The sequence below is a fragment of the Budorcas taxicolor genome, chromosome 18 (genome assembly GCF_023091745.1).
Source record: "Budorcas taxicolor isolate Tak-1 chromosome 18, Takin1.1, whole genome shotgun sequence".
NCBI classification, from domain to species: Eukaryota; Metazoa; Chordata; class Mammalia; order Artiodactyla; family Bovidae; genus Budorcas; species Budorcas taxicolor.
In genome coordinates this window covers 45037194-45055307 of record NC_068927.1, presented here as the reverse complement: position 1 = coordinate 45055307, position 18114 = coordinate 45037194, and the positions used below count along the sequence as shown (strand labels likewise).

At 44.5% G+C, this 18114-nt stretch overlaps 1 protein-coding gene across 1 annotated transcript in view; it reads right to left on the bottom strand.

Moving 5' to 3' along the window:
* The window catches only part of WDR88 (WD repeat domain 88), a 50222-nt gene that overhangs the window by 11155 nt on the left and 20953 nt on the right, over positions 1-18114 (bottom strand). Inside the window, exons 5-9 of the mRNA XM_052656759.1 lie at positions 16542-16680; positions 13474-13603; positions 5075-5262; positions 3000-3082; positions 1041-1109 (exon numbers count right to left, since the gene is read on the bottom strand). Coding sequence (XP_052512719.1) covers positions 1041-1109; positions 3000-3082; positions 5075-5262; positions 13474-13603; positions 16542-16680 — 609 coding nt within the window. The remainder of the gene's footprint in view (positions 1-1040; positions 1110-2999; positions 3083-5074; positions 5263-13473; positions 13604-16541; positions 16681-18114) is intronic.

Here is an 18114-nt window from a genome sequence, read left to right as displayed (position 1 = left end):
TGTAGGTTTGATCCTGGGTCAGGGAAGCTAAGATCCCATATGCCTTGCAGCCAAAAATACCAAAACATAATACAGAAATAATATTGTAACAAATTCAATACAGATTTTAAGTCAAAATAAATCGCTATATCAAAAGACAGAAAGAAATATCACAAAGCATATTTTTCTTAACCATATTTGCTTAATTATCCTATTATTGGTTACTACTAATACAGTTATTGATTAGTTCTAGTGTTATTTTGTTTAAATAATTGTATTTATGTGACAGAAAAGTAAATAATTTTTAAATAAATACTCATTTTTGATACTTTGCTTGTATTTTTACTTTTTCTAGCTTTATTGTGATATAATTGACATAATCATTTTTCATATTTTTATGCTAAAGTAACAACACATTGGCATAAAATTTTTATTATGTATTATATTATTGTTCTTTTTTTTTTTTTAATCAGGTGTTGCAGTCTCCTGCATTGGCGCTCTAACAAGTTGATCATGGCAGGCAGGGTCTTATCCACATTTTTATACACTTAGAAACCCCCAATCTAGAGAATGAGATGATTCTAATTAAGGTTGGGGGACAAGGTGGGACCCTACTTCTCTGATGCTCACACATGGAGGACAGCCCTCAGGATATCCCAGGCTGGTCATTATGTGCCCTTGGCATGGGAATCAAAGGATGCAGAGAGTAGAGAGGGAAGACCCTCCTGGAACCTCAGAGTGATCTGCTTATCCACAAGCTGAACCCCTTTCCCTCCAAAGCCCCCAGTTGGCTCCATCATTTGCCAGTCTGAACAGGCTCTTGCTCCAACAAAATTCAAATAACGATGATGCAGAGAAATCCCTGGCAACTTCTCACTTGAGCAAATGGAAAGACCCAGTTTCCACATTTTCAGGCAGCTCCTTGGATGGGGACAGCCTGGCCAGGTGTGGCTTTCAGACTGAAATGCTCAGGGATCTTACTTGACAGTACATTTCTGCTAACAACAATTCTCACAAATGTAAAAGAGATTTTAAGTCACTGAAAGGTTGGCCACTTTTACCTTTGAAGCAGAAAGGATCCATTTCTTGTTGTTGCTAATGGAAACATCCATCACCCAGTCATTATGGCCCTGAAGAAAAGTAGAGTTTTAAGAGGACTAGAGGGGAAAAAAAAAACCTTTGAAAGAACAACAAGAACTGAAAAACAAAGTCAAGAATTCAACATTGCTTGGTTTTGAAAGCAACTAATTGTGTGTCCCTGGTTTCACCCACGACATTTAAGGTCTACAAAGTGTAAAGGCTTGTGATTCATGTGTATTTCACAGCACCATATGTGTTTTTTTAAAATAGTACTCTGGTGCTTAACACAATGGGAAAAAAATTACATTCCCAGCTGGTCACAGAGCACATTTTGCAGTTTTTTGTCTGCTTTCTTTGTTCTAGGAAATATCACTCAGTAGTCCTATTGCTAAGGGAGCATTTGGCTTCAAGTAACTGCAAATCTACCCACTGTGACTTAAGTACATGGGGTTAATTTCCTCCAGTAAATGGGGTTTAGAGGAGATAAATACTTGCTGGTTCAGACACTTAATGATGTTGGAGCTCTATGTCAGCATCTTTTTCATTCTTTGGTCTTTCCCAAATGGAAAGAGGTGGATGGTGAGGTATGGTAAGAAGAAAAGAAGTAAGAGTTAGGTTAAACCGCTGTGCATTTAACAACAGGGCAGGAATTTGAGGGTGGAATAATAGAGAGAGGAGAAAAGGGGAAATGGAGAGAAGAATGACCTGGTGGGAGCAAAAGGGACTTTTAACCACAGTGAGGCTGAATGTTTATGTGCCATGATGTAAGCTCCCCTGGCCTCTCCATACCCACAGAGAAGAGGGGGACACAGAACAGCCCTGGGCGTCTCCTGCATTCACACCCAAAGGTGGCCATGCGATCACAAGACCAAGGAGTGTGCAAAAATCTTGGCATGGGGGCAACTGGAGCAGAGGCACCAGTTCTGGACCTGCCTACCCTCTGGGTTCTCGCTGTGCTGGATAATCCACCTCCATATCACAAAGCCACTTGAGTTGAGTCTCCTCTAACTTGCAGCCAAAATCACCCAGTCGACACCCACCATTCTGGAGCCCACAGCTGTCTGTGCACGCCTCATGATGACATTCATTCCTCTGTATAGGGATTCCTGCCATTTGCAGACATGGCCCCTACTCAGAGTTTTTGCCTTTACTGCTCCACTTTCCTGGAATGTCTTTCCCCAAGATCCTCACTCATCCAGTCTTTCCTTGCCCTCCAGTTCTCAGCTCAAATGCCACCTTCTCCGAGAGGCCCTCCTGACCCACCCACTATGGATTAATCCCTGGAATCTATTACATCACCCTGTTGTGGGTTCTCTGTGTCGCTCATCACTGTTGAGGATGTGTTTGCTAGTTTTCTTGTCTGTCATTCCCCACAGAGGTGTCAGTTCCATTGGGAATATTTAGGTCTGTCTCACTGTCGTATCCCCAGCACCCAATATGAAATGACTAAAGAATGAAGCTCAGGGACTTCCCTGGTGGTCCAGTGGTTAAGACTCCATGTTCCCTGTGCTGGGGACCCAGTTCAATCCCTGGTCAGGGAACTAGATCTCACATGTCACAACTAAAGATCCAGCATACTTACTAGTTCCCTGTGTGTGCTGAGTCGTGTCCGACTCTTTTGCGATCCCACGGATTGTAGCCCGCCAGGGTCCTCTGTCCACGGGATTCTTCAGGTAAGAATACTGGAGTGGGTTGCCATTTCCTTCTCCAGGGGATCTTCCCAACTCAAGGATCAAACCCATGTCTTCTGCACTGACAGGAGGATTCTCTACCACTTGTGCCACCTGGGAAGCCCAAAGATCCAGCATGCTGCAGCTGGAAAGAAAGATCCCATGTGCTACAACTAAGACCTAGCACAGTCAAACAAAGAAATAAAATAAATATATTTTTTTAAAAAAAGAATGACGCTCAGATCTTGTATCTGATACTGGCATTAGTACCTTCAAGGACAGCTTCCGGTAGCCTTCTTCTACATCCCAAATAGCCACGGTCTTGTCGAACCCTCCAGACACGAGAAAAGAGGCTGGAACACAAATGAAAGCATCTCAGGGGGTAACCTTCCTCAGCCAACTGCTTCCTCCTCTGGTGAAGCCAAAGCAGGCTGAGGGTGCATCTGTGAGGTGCCACTGTGTCTGAGGACACTCAACTCTCTTCCTGGTGTGACTCAACCGCCCCCAGTCAATTAGAGCTGGGCTTCCTTGGTGGCTCAGATGGTAAAGAATCTACCTGCAATGCAGAAGACCCAGTCTGATTCCTGGGTTGAGAGGATCCTCTGGAGAAAGGAATGGCAACCCACTCCAGTATTCTTGCCTGGAAAATCCCATGGACAGAGGAGCCTAGTGAGGTACAGTCCATGGGGTCGAAAAGAGTTGGACACGACTGAGCAACTAACACTTTCACTTTTTCTCAATGTTCATGGTAGTTATGCTCTACAAAGTCATCTCAAACACTCAATGAATGACTGGCCATAGGGAACATGTGGGGTTAAGTTCCTGTGAGCCTGTGGTCACAACATTTTCATCAGCCAGTCAATACTTAACTTTGTTTTCTGTCTGATTCTGTTTACAGATGCCTTATTTAACACATACTGCTTATTTGTTAACATTGAATCCATAGCCCCTGGCATTATAACTCATGCCTGAACAACGCTTACCTAACTTGTGTTTCCCTGTAAAGCACATCACAGGCTTCACACAGTTAGGATCCTGGACAGTACTACAGCACTATGTTTGGGGGCCTCTTTAAACAGCAAAATCATAAGCAAAAAGCACAAAATGGAAAAAAAAAAGTGGAACTAAATAGATCACAAAAAAGACATCTTATGATAAGAGAACTGAAAGAAGGCAGAGGGTCACCTCATTCAGTCTCAGTTGGGAACACGTGTATATGGCAAATTCGTCGCTGCTCTGCACGTATCCATGGATGGCTGCAAAAGTGCCATAAGTATTGATTTTAGGGTTACAAATAAACTTTACCCAGTAGGTAACTTCACAAATACAGAATCTGCAAATAGTGACAACTGACTATACACAACTCTGAAACCTAAATAGAAAGCCAAAGACAGAAGCTGGTGGGATACCTCATAGAAGGGTCTGACTTATAGAGATGCTACTTCTGAAGAAGGAAACATGTCACAAGTCAGGCCCTGACTATGTGCGTATTGGTTGGGTAGCAGCCCGCCCCCAGCCCCTGTCACACAGAGCAAGCCCCACTCCCCACAAGGATTGGGGAGTACAACATTTTGGCTCCTGGATGTCAGGAACAGTCATGGCCCTCACTGAAGCCAGCTGCCCCTGGCTGTTTCCTGTCATTGTTCCTGGTCGCATCTATGCCTCTTTATCAGGAAGGCTCCACAATGTGCCATGAGGAAACACCCCTCACCTATTCTCAGTGCCTCTGGTTCAGAAGGCACGACTCAGACCTCAAGCTCCAAGGATGGGTAAGATTCCCAGGCCTGGCCAATCAGAGACTTCCATTCCCTGTGAAAGGGGCGGGTTCACAGATGGGCATGTGTCAGCTGAACCAATGGGAGTCTTCCCTGGGACTTGTGTGGGCGCCATCAGAAAGAGGGTCTCTCTTCCTCTAGGACTGTCAGTAGCCAGAAGCGTTGTTGGCCTAGACCACCAGAGGCCATCTTTGCCTCTCTGAGGAGAAAGGTCAATACAGAAGAGAAACTGAGCTGGGCGGGGGGTGGGGTGGGCAGAGTGGAAGAGTTGGCTTCCTGAGAGCATTGTCTGAGTGTCTGGATCCAGCTACTCCTGAAGGGCGATCAGCTCTTGGACTCCTCATTACAGAACTTAATAGAACTTGTTGCCTTGGCTACATCAAGCTGAGTGTCTGTCACCTGCAAACTTGCACATCTCTCTCTTGATTCTTGAGGAAAATAAATCCACCCTCACTGTGGGCATCATTGGAAAGCCTTTCTGTCCTAAGGAGGGTCCATGTGAATGGAACATGAGGAGCTTGGCCCCAGCAGTCCCACGGTGTGGAATCCTTTGATGTGCTAATTACTCACTGTCTCTGGCAAAGTGGCAGGAGCTCACGCAACCTTCATGGCCCTGCATCAGAGTCACACAGGCTCCACGGTTTCGAAACTCCCCAGTATGGACATTCCATATTTTCAAGGTTTTATCCCAGGAGCTTGTACACAGGAAATGGCCACTGAAGGTGAAACAACAGTTTGAGATGGCATTGTTATGTGCCCTGCAATACATATGAGAAGGTTCACACATTAGCATGTCACTCCTGGAGAATCCGGAGACATATTTAAAGTGGAGGTGAGTGGAATGGGCATTGGAGCTGATGCCTTGTGACTTAATGGATATCACTTTTTTGATCACTGCCTACTATGATCCAAATATTAATTAATCTAACTATGTTACACTATTCCAGGAGGTCCCAATAATGGCAATATAGATCTTTTTGACTGGATAATTTTTTGTGGTAGGGGGATGTCCTATGCATTGTAGGATGTTTAGCAACATCCCTGGGCACCCCTTAGCACATGCTGGTAGCCTCCATACCCAATTATCACAACCAAAGAATGTCCCCCAGACACTGCCAAATGTCCACGGGGGCACAAGAGAACCACCACCCTATTCAGAGCTGCTTGAGGCTTCAGAAAAAAAAGAGCAGGTGGAAACATTGTCTGTGATAGTTAATGGACTAATAGCCTTTCAGGTTTAAGGTGGGTCTCCTCTGCTCCCCACTTCCCCTCCTTTCTCTCACGGACGGGGGGCGTGGCTCCTTCCCCTCATCTTCACCACCCCTCTCTCACTCACTCCCCTTACTTCTCCTCACACCAAATGCTCTCTTTTTCCCTCTCCCTCTCTCCTTATCTGTCTTCAGTGCCACTAAAGCATATTTGGGCATATTGGGCATTATTGGCATAAAGCAATATTGGGCATTTAATTAGTAAAGTTTGGGGCTATTTATTCTCAATTTTTAAATGTCTTTTTAAATTTTATTTATTTTTGGTGGTGTTGGGTCTTTGTTGCTTCATGGGCTTTCTCTAGTTGTGGTGAGTGGGGGCTACTCTCTAGCTGTGGTGTGAGGACTTCTTTCTCATTGCTGTGGCTTCTCCTGTTGCAGAGAATGGGCTCTAGGTGAGTGGGTTTCAGAAGCTGTGGTCTGTAGGCTCAACAGCTGCAGCTTCTGGGCTCTAGAGTACAAGCTCCATGGCTGCAGCACACAGGCTTAGCTGCCCCACAGCATGTGGAGTCTTCCGGGATCAGAGACCTAGTCGACGGCTCCTGCACTGGCAGGCAGATTCTTTGCCACTGAGCCTCCAGGGAAGCCCAGACTATCTTATCTTTTAGGAAAAAAAAATTGTCAGAATTCTGCTTTTTGTTTTGTTTCATGATCCTCAAAATATTTTCCCTATGATTCTCATCTCCTGTAACAAATAGGGTTTTCAATCTAAACTATGAACACAATTGAGCATCTCTGAGTAGCCTGGATTATAATATCAATTCAAACTGAAGAAGAGGTTGAATAAATTGTTTTCTAGCACCCAAGTCAGAGTTTTAGACTCTGTGTGGGTTCTTTGAAGTATACCAACTGAGTAGGATCAAAGGAGAAGAAATGTCAGCTTCTCAGGGGTCTCCAGGCTTAAAATGTCCAAGTCCCAGTGCCTGGTGGGGTAAGAACCATCCCAGCATTTACTGGAGGTAAATAGCCAGCCCTCCTCTGAATCCAAAAATTGTCACTGAGGTTTAAACCAAGGGTCTCTACTCCAGGATGGGACTCTCATTTCAGATAAGTTCTGTGTATCATAAAAGACCATTTTACTTAGTACAAAAGTTTGGGGAAAGTGTTTGTGTTGCCCTTGCAGCTCTGGACAAGACGGAGTCAATACACTGCTCCCTATTCCTCCTGTTAAGCACAGCTACGAACCTTGGCCACAGGACTGGAAAAGGTCAGTTTTCATTCCAATCCCAAAGAAAGGCAATGCCAAAGAATGCTCAAACTACCGCACAACTGCACTCATCTCACACGCTAGAAAAGTAATGCTCAAAATTCTCCAAGCCAGGCTTCAGCAATACGTGAACCGTGAACTTCCAGATGTTCAAGCTGGTTTTAGAAAAGGCAGAGGAACCAGAGATCAAATTGCCAACATCTGGTGGATCATCGAAAAAGCAAGAGAGTTCCAGAAAAACATCTATTTCTGCTTTATTGACTATGCCAAAGCCTTTGACTGTGTGGGTCACAATACACTGTGGAAAATTCTGAAAGAGATGGGAATATGAGACCATCTGACCTGCCTCTTGAGAAATCTGTATGCAGGTCAGGAAGCAACAGTTAGAACTGGACATGGAACAACAGACTGGTTCCAAATAGGAAAAGGAGTACGTCAAGGCTGTATATTGTCACCCTGCTTATTTAACTTATATGCAGAGTACATCATGAGAAACGCTGGGCTGGAAGAAGCACTAGCTGGAATCAAGATTGCCAGGAGAAATATCAATAACCTCAGATATGCAGATGACACCACCCTTATGGCAGAAAGTGAAGAGGAACTAAAGAGCCTCTTGATGAAAGTGAAAGTGGAGAGTAAAAAAGTTGGCTTAAAGCTCAACATTCAGAAAATGAAGATCATGGCATCTGGTCCCATCACTTCATGGCAAATAGATGGGGAAACAGTGGAAACAGTGTCAGACTTTATTTTTTGGGGCTCCAAAATCACTGCAGATGGTGACTGCAGCCATGAAATTAAAAGACGCTTACTCCTTGGAAGAAAAGTTATGACCAACCTAGACAGCATATTGAAAAGCAGAGACATTACTTTGCCAACAAAGGTCCATCTAGTCAAGACTATGGGTTTTCTAGTGGTCGTGTATTGATGTGAGAGTTGGACTGTGAAGAAAGCTGAGTGCTGAAGAATTGATGCTTTTGAACTGTGGTGTTGGAGAAGACTCTTGAGAGTCCCTTGGACTGCAAGGAGATCCAACCAGTCCATTCTGAAGGAGATCAGCCCTTGGATTTCTTTGGAAGGAATGATGCTAAAGCTGAAACTCCAGTACTTTGGCCACCTGATGAGAAGAGTTGACTCATTGGAAAAGACTCTGATGCTGGGAGGGATTGGGGGCAGGAGGAAAAGGGGACGACAGAGGATGAAATGGCTGGATGGCATCACTGACTCGATGGACTTGAGTCTGAGTGAACTCCAGGAGTTGGTGATGGACAGGGAGTCCTGGCGCGCTGCGATTCATGGGGTCGCAAAGAGTCGGACACGACTGAGTGACTGAACTGAACTGAACTGAAGAACCTTGGGCATTTATAGAGCAAATATAAAACTGTGAACAGTGGAGAAGAAAAGGCAGAGTAGCTAAGGATCTTGGGACCCAAGGATGGCATGCTGTTGAATACCTACAATTTTCTTTTTGCTTCTTATATCCTGAACTGAGTACTGGGGAAGCTGCAACCTCCAAAACAATGGGGACTGGATAAAAGGCTCCCAAGAAAAGCCTGTTCTTCCTAGCCAAAGAGATAGCCTAGTAACCTTTAGACCTCTAGAAAACCTTTAGACAATACCTGCCTTACTCCAACCAAAAATCTTTGGAAAACTGCAATCCCATCCCCAGCACTGTCAGCAAAGGCTGAGAGGGAGTCTAGACTGCCACTCTTGCCAGGTTCTAATGAAGTAGCCTGCTAAAACAGAAGATTTAAATAACATTAAGAGTCTCATAATACCCAAAATGTCCGAGATGAAACTGAAATTCACTCATCATACTAACTAAGAGCCAGGAAAATCTCAACATGAATGAGAGAGTCAACAGATGCCAATACCTAGATAATACAGACATTAGAATTATCTGACAAGGATTTTTAAGCAGCCATCATAAAAATGCTCTAGGGCTTTCCCAGTGGCTCAGGGGTAAAGAATCTGCCTGCAGTACAGGAAGCACGAGAGACAGGTTCAATCCCTGGGTCAGGAAGATCCCCTGGAGAAGGAAATGGCAACCCACCCCAGTATTCTTGCCTGGAGAATCCCCATGGACAGAGGAGCCTACATAGGGTCACAAAGAGTCAGACACAACTGAAGTGACCTAGCATGCATGCATAAAAATGCTCTAATGGACAATTATAATTGTCTTTAAAATAACCAAAAAGATTGGAAGCTTTGCAAATAGAAGATATAAAGAATGACCAAATGGAAATTTTAAAACTGAAAAATACAATAACAACAACCAAAAAGTAAAATTCTATAGAAATGATATAGGAAATAATCAGTAAATATGAAGACAGACACTATAAATTAACCAATTCAAAAAACAGACTGAAAAACAAAAGAGAGAGAGAGCCTTAGGAACCTACGAGAATATAATGAAATATCTAACATTTGGGGCATCAGCATCTCAGAAGAAAAGGAGAAATAAGATAGAGCTGAAGAAATAATCAAAGAAATTATGTCTGGAATTTTACCAAATTTGGCAAAGAACAGATTCAAAAAGCTGAGTGAATCCCAAGTGGGATAAACTCAAAGAAATCTATATTCAGACACAATATAATTCTACTTTTGCAAAGAAGGGACAGAAAAAAAAATCTTGAAAGCAGCAAAAGAGAAATGAGCCCTCACTTATAGGGAAAGAACAATTTGAATGACAGTGGATTCCCCATCAGAAACCATGGACGCCAGGAAAAAAGCGACACGATAGCGCTCAGATGAGGAAAGAAAACAACCGTCAATCCAGATTTCTATATCCATCAAAAATATCCTGCAGGAATGATGGGAGGATCAAGACTTTTTCAGATGAAGGAAAATTTAAGAGAATTTGTTTTCCTCAGAACTACCCTACGAAGTCGCTCAGTTGTGTCTGACTTTTTGCGACCCCATGGGCTGTAGCCCGCCAGGCTCCTCCATCCATGGGATTCTCCAGGCAAGAGCACTGGAGTGGGTTGCCATTTCCCTTTCCAGGGGATCTTCCCAACCCAGGGATCGAACCCGGGTCTCCCGCATTGTAGGCAGACACTTTACCATCTGCTGTTGCTGCTAAGTAGCTTCAGTCGTGTCCAACTCTGTGTGACCCCAGAGATGGCAGCCTACCAACCTCTTCTGTCCCTGGGATTCTCCAGGCAAGAACACCAGAGTGGGTTGCCATTTCCTTCTCCAATGCATGAGAGTGAAAAGTGAAAGTGAAGTTGCTCAGTCGTGTCCAACTTTGCGATCCCATGGACTGCAGCCCACCAGGCTCCTCCATCCATGGGATTTTCCAAGCAAGAATACTGGAGTGGGGTGCCATTGCCTTCTCCATTACCATCTGAGCCACCAGGGAAATCCAAACTACCCTATAGGAATGGCTAAAGGGAATTTTTCTAAATAGAAAATGGTGAAAGAGGAAAACTTGGAACATCAGAAGACAGAACATGGTCAGCAAAAACATGGGTAAGTACAATAGATCTTCCTTCTCCTCCTGAATTTTCTAAACTAGGTTTGACAACATTAAAAAATTATAACAAAGTACCTATGCCCCTTGCAAGCTTCAGAATCAGTTAAGAGTATGGATTTTCAAAATTATCTAGCAAGAACAGCTATATGATTTTGCAAGGCCCACTGCAAAATTAAAATGCAAGTTCCAAGTTTTTCAAAAAGCTAAATACAGTATCATGACATGATCCAGAAATTTGTTTCCTAGGTATATAGCCAAAATAATTAAGAGCAGGTACTTGAACAGATATTTGTACACCAATATTGACTGCAGCATTATTTTCAATAGCTAAAAGACAGAAGCAACTCAAGGATTCCCCAACAGATAAACAAAATGTGGTATATACATGCAGTGGAATATTGTTCAGTCATTAAAAGGAATGAAACTCTAATAGATGCTTTAACATGTATTAGATAAACCTTAAAAACATTATGCTAAATGAAACAACCAGACACAAAAGGAAAAATAATGTACGATTCTATTCGTATGAAATATCTAGAATAAGCAAATTCATAGAGGCAGAAAATAGAGGTTACTTTCTTGCTGTTGTTCAGTCACTAAATTACGTCCAGTTCTTTTCGACCCTATGAACTGCAGCATGCCAGGCTCCTCTGTCCTCCACTATCTCCCGGAGTTTCCTCACATTCATGTCCAGTGAGCCAGTAATGTTATCTAACCATCTCATCCTCTGTTGCCACCTTCTCCTCCTGCCGTCAATCTTTCCCAGTGTCAGAGTCTTTTCCAATGAGCCAGCTCTTCGCATCAGGTGGCCAGAGTATTGGAGCTTCAGCTTCCACATCAGCCCTTCCAAGGAATATTCAGGGTTGATTTCCTTTAGGACTGGCTGGTTTGATCTCCTTGTAGTCTTGGGGACTCTCAAGAGTCTTCTCCAACATCACAGTTCAAAAGCATCAGTTCTTCAGCACTCAGCCTTCTTTATGGTTCAACTCTCACACCCGTACATGACTACTGGAAAAACCATAGCATTGACTATATGGATCTTTGTCAACAAAGTGATATCTCTACTTTTTAATATGCTGTCTAGGTTACTAGGGACTAGGATTGAGGGGAGTGGGGAATTATTGTTCAATGGGTACTGAGTTTCTGTTTGGGTAATAAAAGAGTTTTGGAAATAGTGGTGATGGGCATACAATATTATAAATGAAATTAATGCCAATAAAATGACTTTGAAAATTTTGTACATATAATAAGACAATTAAAAATAATAATAATATCCCTCAAACCACTGAATTATGTACATGAAATGGTGAACTGTAGGATGCATGTGAATTATATCTCAGTAAAACTGTTAAGAGGGAAAGGCAGCCAAAGGCAGGAAGGAAGGAAGAAAAGTGACGGCTTCTCGGGAAACAGTGGTTATGAGACAGCTAAGAGAGAATTTTTCACTCTGTATTCTTTTGTACCTTCAAAATTTTGTACTGTGCTGCATGTTTTACATTTTCAAAAAGTAAATTACGTATTTTTGAAATAAAAGCATTTGAGGTCCCTTGTTCAAGAATGAAGAATTTGGGGACTTCCCTGGTGGTCCAGTGGCTAAGACTCCAAGTTTTCAATGCAGGGGGTCTGGGTTCCCTCCCTGGTCAGGGAACTGGATCCCATTTGCTGCAAATAAGAGTTCCCATGCCACAACTAAGACCTGGTGCAGTCAAATAAATAGGTAAAAATATTTTTAAAAGTGAAGAACTTCAAGATGTTGACAACAGAGCAGTCAACCAAGTATGAGCCCTCCTGTGTGTGGGACCCTGCGTAACTTCAGAACTTCATGCCACGAAGCCAGCCCTGTCCTGCAGCACTGAGAATCTTTGTCTCTATATTTTCCTGCTAAAAAATACATTTCCAGAAAATTGATAAATGTGATTCAATCAAATACACCAGTAGACAGTTTCCTTCTTTCCCTTTCCACCGTCCAGAGTTCCAGCTCACAGCTGCCTCACCCTCCTCACTGCCACTGCTGAGCAGCTCTAACGAGCAGAACAGGCATCCACAGCCCCTGCTGACCCCAGCATCCACAGAAGCCAGTCTCAGTAACAGAGCTGGGGCTGAGTGGCCGCCATGCATTCTACGCTAAGGACTTCCATCTGTTGTCTCCTTCACACCCCACCGGGGCTCAGTTTGCAGGTGAGGAAACTAAGGTCAAAGGTCACTCAGGATGGGACCCTGCACACTCTTAAGCCCTGGCCAGACACCCACGGGAAAGCCTGGCGCAGGCCAGTAGGGCTCATAACTGAGCCAAGTGGGCAGGATGACACATCCCGATGCCATGAGTCCAGGTCCCGTTAGGGAGGGCTGCCCACACAGCTGGAGCTGGTGGCCACAGACGGAGTGAGCAGACCTTCTCGTTTTGCAGGAGATGCTGGAAACCCACATGTGGGGAGACAGGGGGCACTCAGCACAATGTTTTCCAGTGTTGGCTCACACTGCAGCAAATGCATCTGAGGCCCATCCCAGCCCACAGGCCACAACTACAGTAAGTCCCCTACGGAGGATTAATTTCTGTTCTGAGAGTGTGTTTGTAAGTGCAATTTGTTTCTAAGCCCAACAAAGCTGGCTTAGGTACCCAGCTAACCCAATCGGCTATATAGTACTGTCTTACAATACTTTTCACACAAATTATATGTACAGGAAAAACAAACACCAAAAATAAAACAGTTACTATTACAGAACCTTGAAAAGTACAGTAGCACAGTACAACAGCTGGCATACAGGGGCTGGCTCAGACGTTCACATCTTTGAAAGCTTGCAACTTGAAGGTTCCAATGTAGAGGACTTACTGGAGCGGTTTCCCCTTGCTTGCCTGTGCCCTTCCCATTCTCCATCTCCAACCTCCTCGCAGCACCACAGCGGACCACAGCTGGAGATGCCCCACGTCCACACCAGTTGGGGAGCTGAAGGTGCACAGGCCGAATCCAGGAGGGTGTGAATCCCGCCCACCTCCCTGTTGCAGCATGCTGCCCAGCCTCCTCACTTGGTGATGGTGAGCAGCGTGGTCTGTGACGTCACATCCCAGATCTTGATGCTCCTGTCAAATGAGACGGAAGCCACCCTCTGGCTGTCGGGGTCAAAGCAGCAGGCGGTGAGCGACATCATGTGATGATCTGAGGCACAGGGAAAGTGACTTGATACTGGGCCACATGCTCCTGGGACACTGAGGTTGCTCCCCCAGACAGCGACAGTATAACAGAAACACAATTCTGGTTTTCACAAGGAAGGGACTCTTCACTTGCATAATCATTTCCTGAATGCCTGCTGTATACCAGGCCTCGAGCCAGGAGCTCTGCCCCCTTCCCCCTCAGAGGTCACAGGCAAACACCTCTGAGCAGGCAACAACCTGCAGCCAATGTCACAGCTCCAAACCAATGGAAGGAAACCTGGCCCAGCCCTGAGAGATCGCTAAAAGCTATGGAGGGAAACAGGAAAAGAAGAGTGCTCTAGGCAGAAGGAACAGGGTGTGCCAAGGCTTGACATGACACAGCGTGAAGGAGCATGGTGAGCAGACAGGGCTTAGAGTGTGAGGAGAGAGAGTACGAGAAGACACATCAAGGGAAAAATGCAAGCTGTGTGGCAGACACACATCATGGCTCCATGGTGATAAAAATAAACATTAAATGTATGTGGGAAGTAGTACTGTGTGTGTGTGTGTTTGCACATACAAACACTCACGGGAAGACCCCCCAGCAATGTACTGTTAATGATAGGTACCTAAATAGATGAACCTATTTGCAAGGCAGGAACAGAGACACAGACGTAGAGAATGGACTGTGGACACAGTGGGGCAGGGGAGGGTGGAATGAACTGGGAGAGTAGCTCTTACACAGATACACTACCACGTGTGAAATAGTTGATGGGAAGCTGCTGTGTAGCACAGGGGGCTCTGCTCAGCGCTGTGCCACTGCTGCTGAGTTGCATCAGTTGTGTCCGACTCTGTGCGACCCCATAGACGGCAGCCCACCAGGCTCCCACTTCCCTGGGACTCTCCAGGCAAGAACACTAGAGTGGGTTGCCATTTCCTTCTCCAATGTAGGAAAGTGAAAATGAAAGTGAAGTCGCTCAGTCGTGTCCGACTCCTAGCAACCCCATGGACTGCAGCCCACCAGGCTCCTCCATCCATGGGATTTTCCAGGCAAGAGGACTGGAGTGGGGTGCCATTGCCTTCTCCAGCTCAGTGCTCTATGATGACCTAAAAGGGTGAGATCGGGGTGGGAGGGAGGCTCAAGAGGGAGTGGATATATGTAAACATACAGCTGATTCACTTTGTTGTAGAGCTGAAACTAACACAGCATTATAAAGCAGTTATACTCCAGTTTAAAAAAAAATACTATCTCACAGTACAATTTTAAAAACACTTTTTCCATTGAACTTAAGGGATATAAAAATTCAAATCAGAAGAAATACTGTGGAAGACTAGAAGAAATAAATTATAAACAAAGTTCTTTAAATTAAAAATAATCATAATAATAGGTCCCTCCAGGCTTCCCTTGTAGCTCAGTCAGTAAAGAATCTGCCTGCAATGCAGGAAACCTGGGTTCGATTCCTGGGTAGGGAAGATTCCCTGGAGGAGGAAATGGCAACCCACTCCAGTATTCTTGCCTAGAGAATCTCATGGACAGAGGAGCCTGGCAAGCTACAGTCCATGGGGTCACAAGAGTCGGACACAACTTAGCATCTAAACCACCACCACCACTGGGGAGAAGACAGGCCGGGCACAGCAGTCGTGTCTGACTCTGTGACACTATGGACTATCGCCACCAGACTCTCCTGTCCATGGGGATTTTCCAGGCAAGAATCCTGGAGTGGGTTGCCATTTCTTCCTCCAGGGGATCTTCCTGACCAGGGATCAAACTCATGTCTCCTGCATTGAAAACAGATTGTTTTTTTACCACTTTAGCCACTGGGGAAGCCCACTGCTTACACACTTTCAAGTTTTTTTCCAATGATTATGTATGCTTTTATTTTTTCTTCTGAGTTAACTGTTAACTCACATGCAGTTCTAAGGACTCCTTCAGAGAGACCCTGTATGCCTATCACTCAGTTCCCCCAATGGTAACCTCTTACACAATGATTGCACAGGATCACAACCAGGAAACTGACATTTAATCACTGTTTTTTTCAGGAGTTGCCATTCTAGTCTTTTTAATTATCTGAATTTGTTTTTTTATATGTGATAATTGATAGTAATAAAATTGCTAATCATCACTAATACAAAACACTAGAATAAATATGTGTGTTATTAATTATCAAGGATTATTATTTTTATGGGCTTCCCTGGTGACTCAGCAGTAAAGAATGAGGAATGTGGGAAAATACACATAAAATGTTAAGAAGCCTGGAAAGAAAGAAAGTGAAGTCGCTCAGTAGTGTCCAACTCTTTGCGCCTTTATGGACTGTAGCCTGCTGGGCTCCTCCATCCATGGGATTTTTCAGGCAAGAATACTGGAGTGGGTTGCTATGTCCTTCTCCAGGAGATCTCTCTAACCCAGGGATCGAACCTGGGTCTCCTACACTGCAGGCAGACTACCATCTGAGCCACCAGGCAAGTCAAGAAGCTTGGGTCTTCATTCAATAAAAGATGGGCTTTAAATGTCCATGTGAAGCTGGAGCAGAACAATGTTTCATTATTTATAAGCATGAGACTGAGTGAAAAAGTCTTAACCAGTCTTGATTTTAATTGCCCATGTATTTATCCATCAGGGCTTTCCTGATAGCTTAGTTGGTAAAGAATCCACCTGCACTGCGGGAGACCTGGGTGCGATCCCTGGGTTGGGAAGATCCCCTGGAGAAGGGAAAGGCTACCCACACCAGTATTCTGGCCTGGAGAACTTGGGTTCTACCCACTCCAGTATTCTAGCCTGGGTCACAAAGAGTTGGACATAACTGAGAGACTTTCACTTCACTTTTATCCATCAATGTCCCATCTTTAATGACATCGTTCACAGCATTGTTGATTTACCAAATAAAACAATAAAGTCACTGTCATTCAAGTGACAAGTTGCTGTTATCATAATAGAACAGAGCAGGGAGCCCACGCAAACTCACCTTTGATGCAGGACACAGTGGTGGAGTCTTTCGCATCTATTATAAAGATTCCATTATCCACATCCAAGCCCAGGACCACGTATTTACCATCAGGGGAGAACTTAGCGGAGACTATGAAGGTTTCATGACTGAGCTTCCACTGAAATAGGGCAACAATCAAAAGGTTTCTCTCTAGCCCAGTGTTTCAGCAGGACTTTCTGAAATATTCTATCTATGCACTGTTCAATATGCCAGCCACTGGCCACATGTGGCCACTGAGTTCTTGTAATAGACTAGTGCGAACAAGGAACTGAATGTTTATTTAGTTTTCATGAATTAATTTTTAATTAATACGTGTAATTAATGTGTGTCCAGGAGAGATGAACAAGGATAGGGGGCAGCTAGCAGAACTGGCAGCAAGGTTCTAGTAACGGCCAACTTGACTCTTGTTCAGTTTGCTAAACAAGTCTGCCTGGAGGACAAGGCTCTACAGTCCCAGCCCCTCAGGACAGAGAGCTACTCATTCTCTCTGTATGTTATAAATTATGGAAAGGAAAGGAAAGGAAAATCTCTCTGTATGTTATAAATTATGGTATTGCTGTTGTGAAGCTTTTAAAATATGCTCCCCAATTCGTTGACAGTCCTCTCTCCACAGAAGTGAATGTTACTCAGTCATGTCTGACTCTTTGCGACCCCATGGACTGCAGCCCAGCCGGCTACTCTGTCCATGGAATTCTCCAGGCAAGAATAGTAGAGTGGGTGGCCATTACCTTATCCAAAGGAATCTTCCCATTCCAGCAATCAAACCTGGGACTCCGGGAATGCAGGCAGATTCTTTACCATCTGAGCCACCAGGGAAGCCCAAGGTGGAGTCTAATTACTCACCCCAAGGGTGTGAGCTCAACTCAGTGAGTTGCTTCTTTGGATACAATATAGCAAAAGTGATAGTCTCTGACTCAGTTCAGTTCAGTGGCACACTCTTTGCAATCCCATGAATCACAGCACACCAGGCCTCCCTGTCCATCACCAACTCCTGGAGTCCATCCAAACTCATGTCCATTGAGTGGGTGATGCCATCCAGTCATCTCATCCTCTGACATCCCCTTCTCCTCCTGCCCCCAATCCCTCCCAGCATCAGGGTCTTTTCCAATGAGTCAACTCTTCGCATGAGGTGGCCAAAGTATTGGGAGTTTCAGCTTCAGCATCAGTCCTTCCAATGAACACCCAGGACTGATCTCCTTTAGGATGGACTGGTTGGATCTTCTTGCAGTCCAAGGGACTGTCATATTAGAAACCAGGGCTTTCTCCAAAGAAAACATACAGATGATCAACAGGCACATGCAAAAACGTTCAACATCTCTAATCACTGCTGCTGCTGCTGCTGCTGCTGCTGCTGCTACAGCCTACCAGGCTCCGCCATCCCTGGGATTCTCCCGGCAAGAACACTGGAGTGGGTTGCCATTTCCTTCTCCAATGCATGAAAGTGAAAAGTGAAAGTGAGGTCGCTCAGTCGTGTCCAACTGAGAAATGCAAATCAAAACTACAATAAGCTATCACCTCACACCAGCCAGAATGGTCATCATCAAAAAGTCTA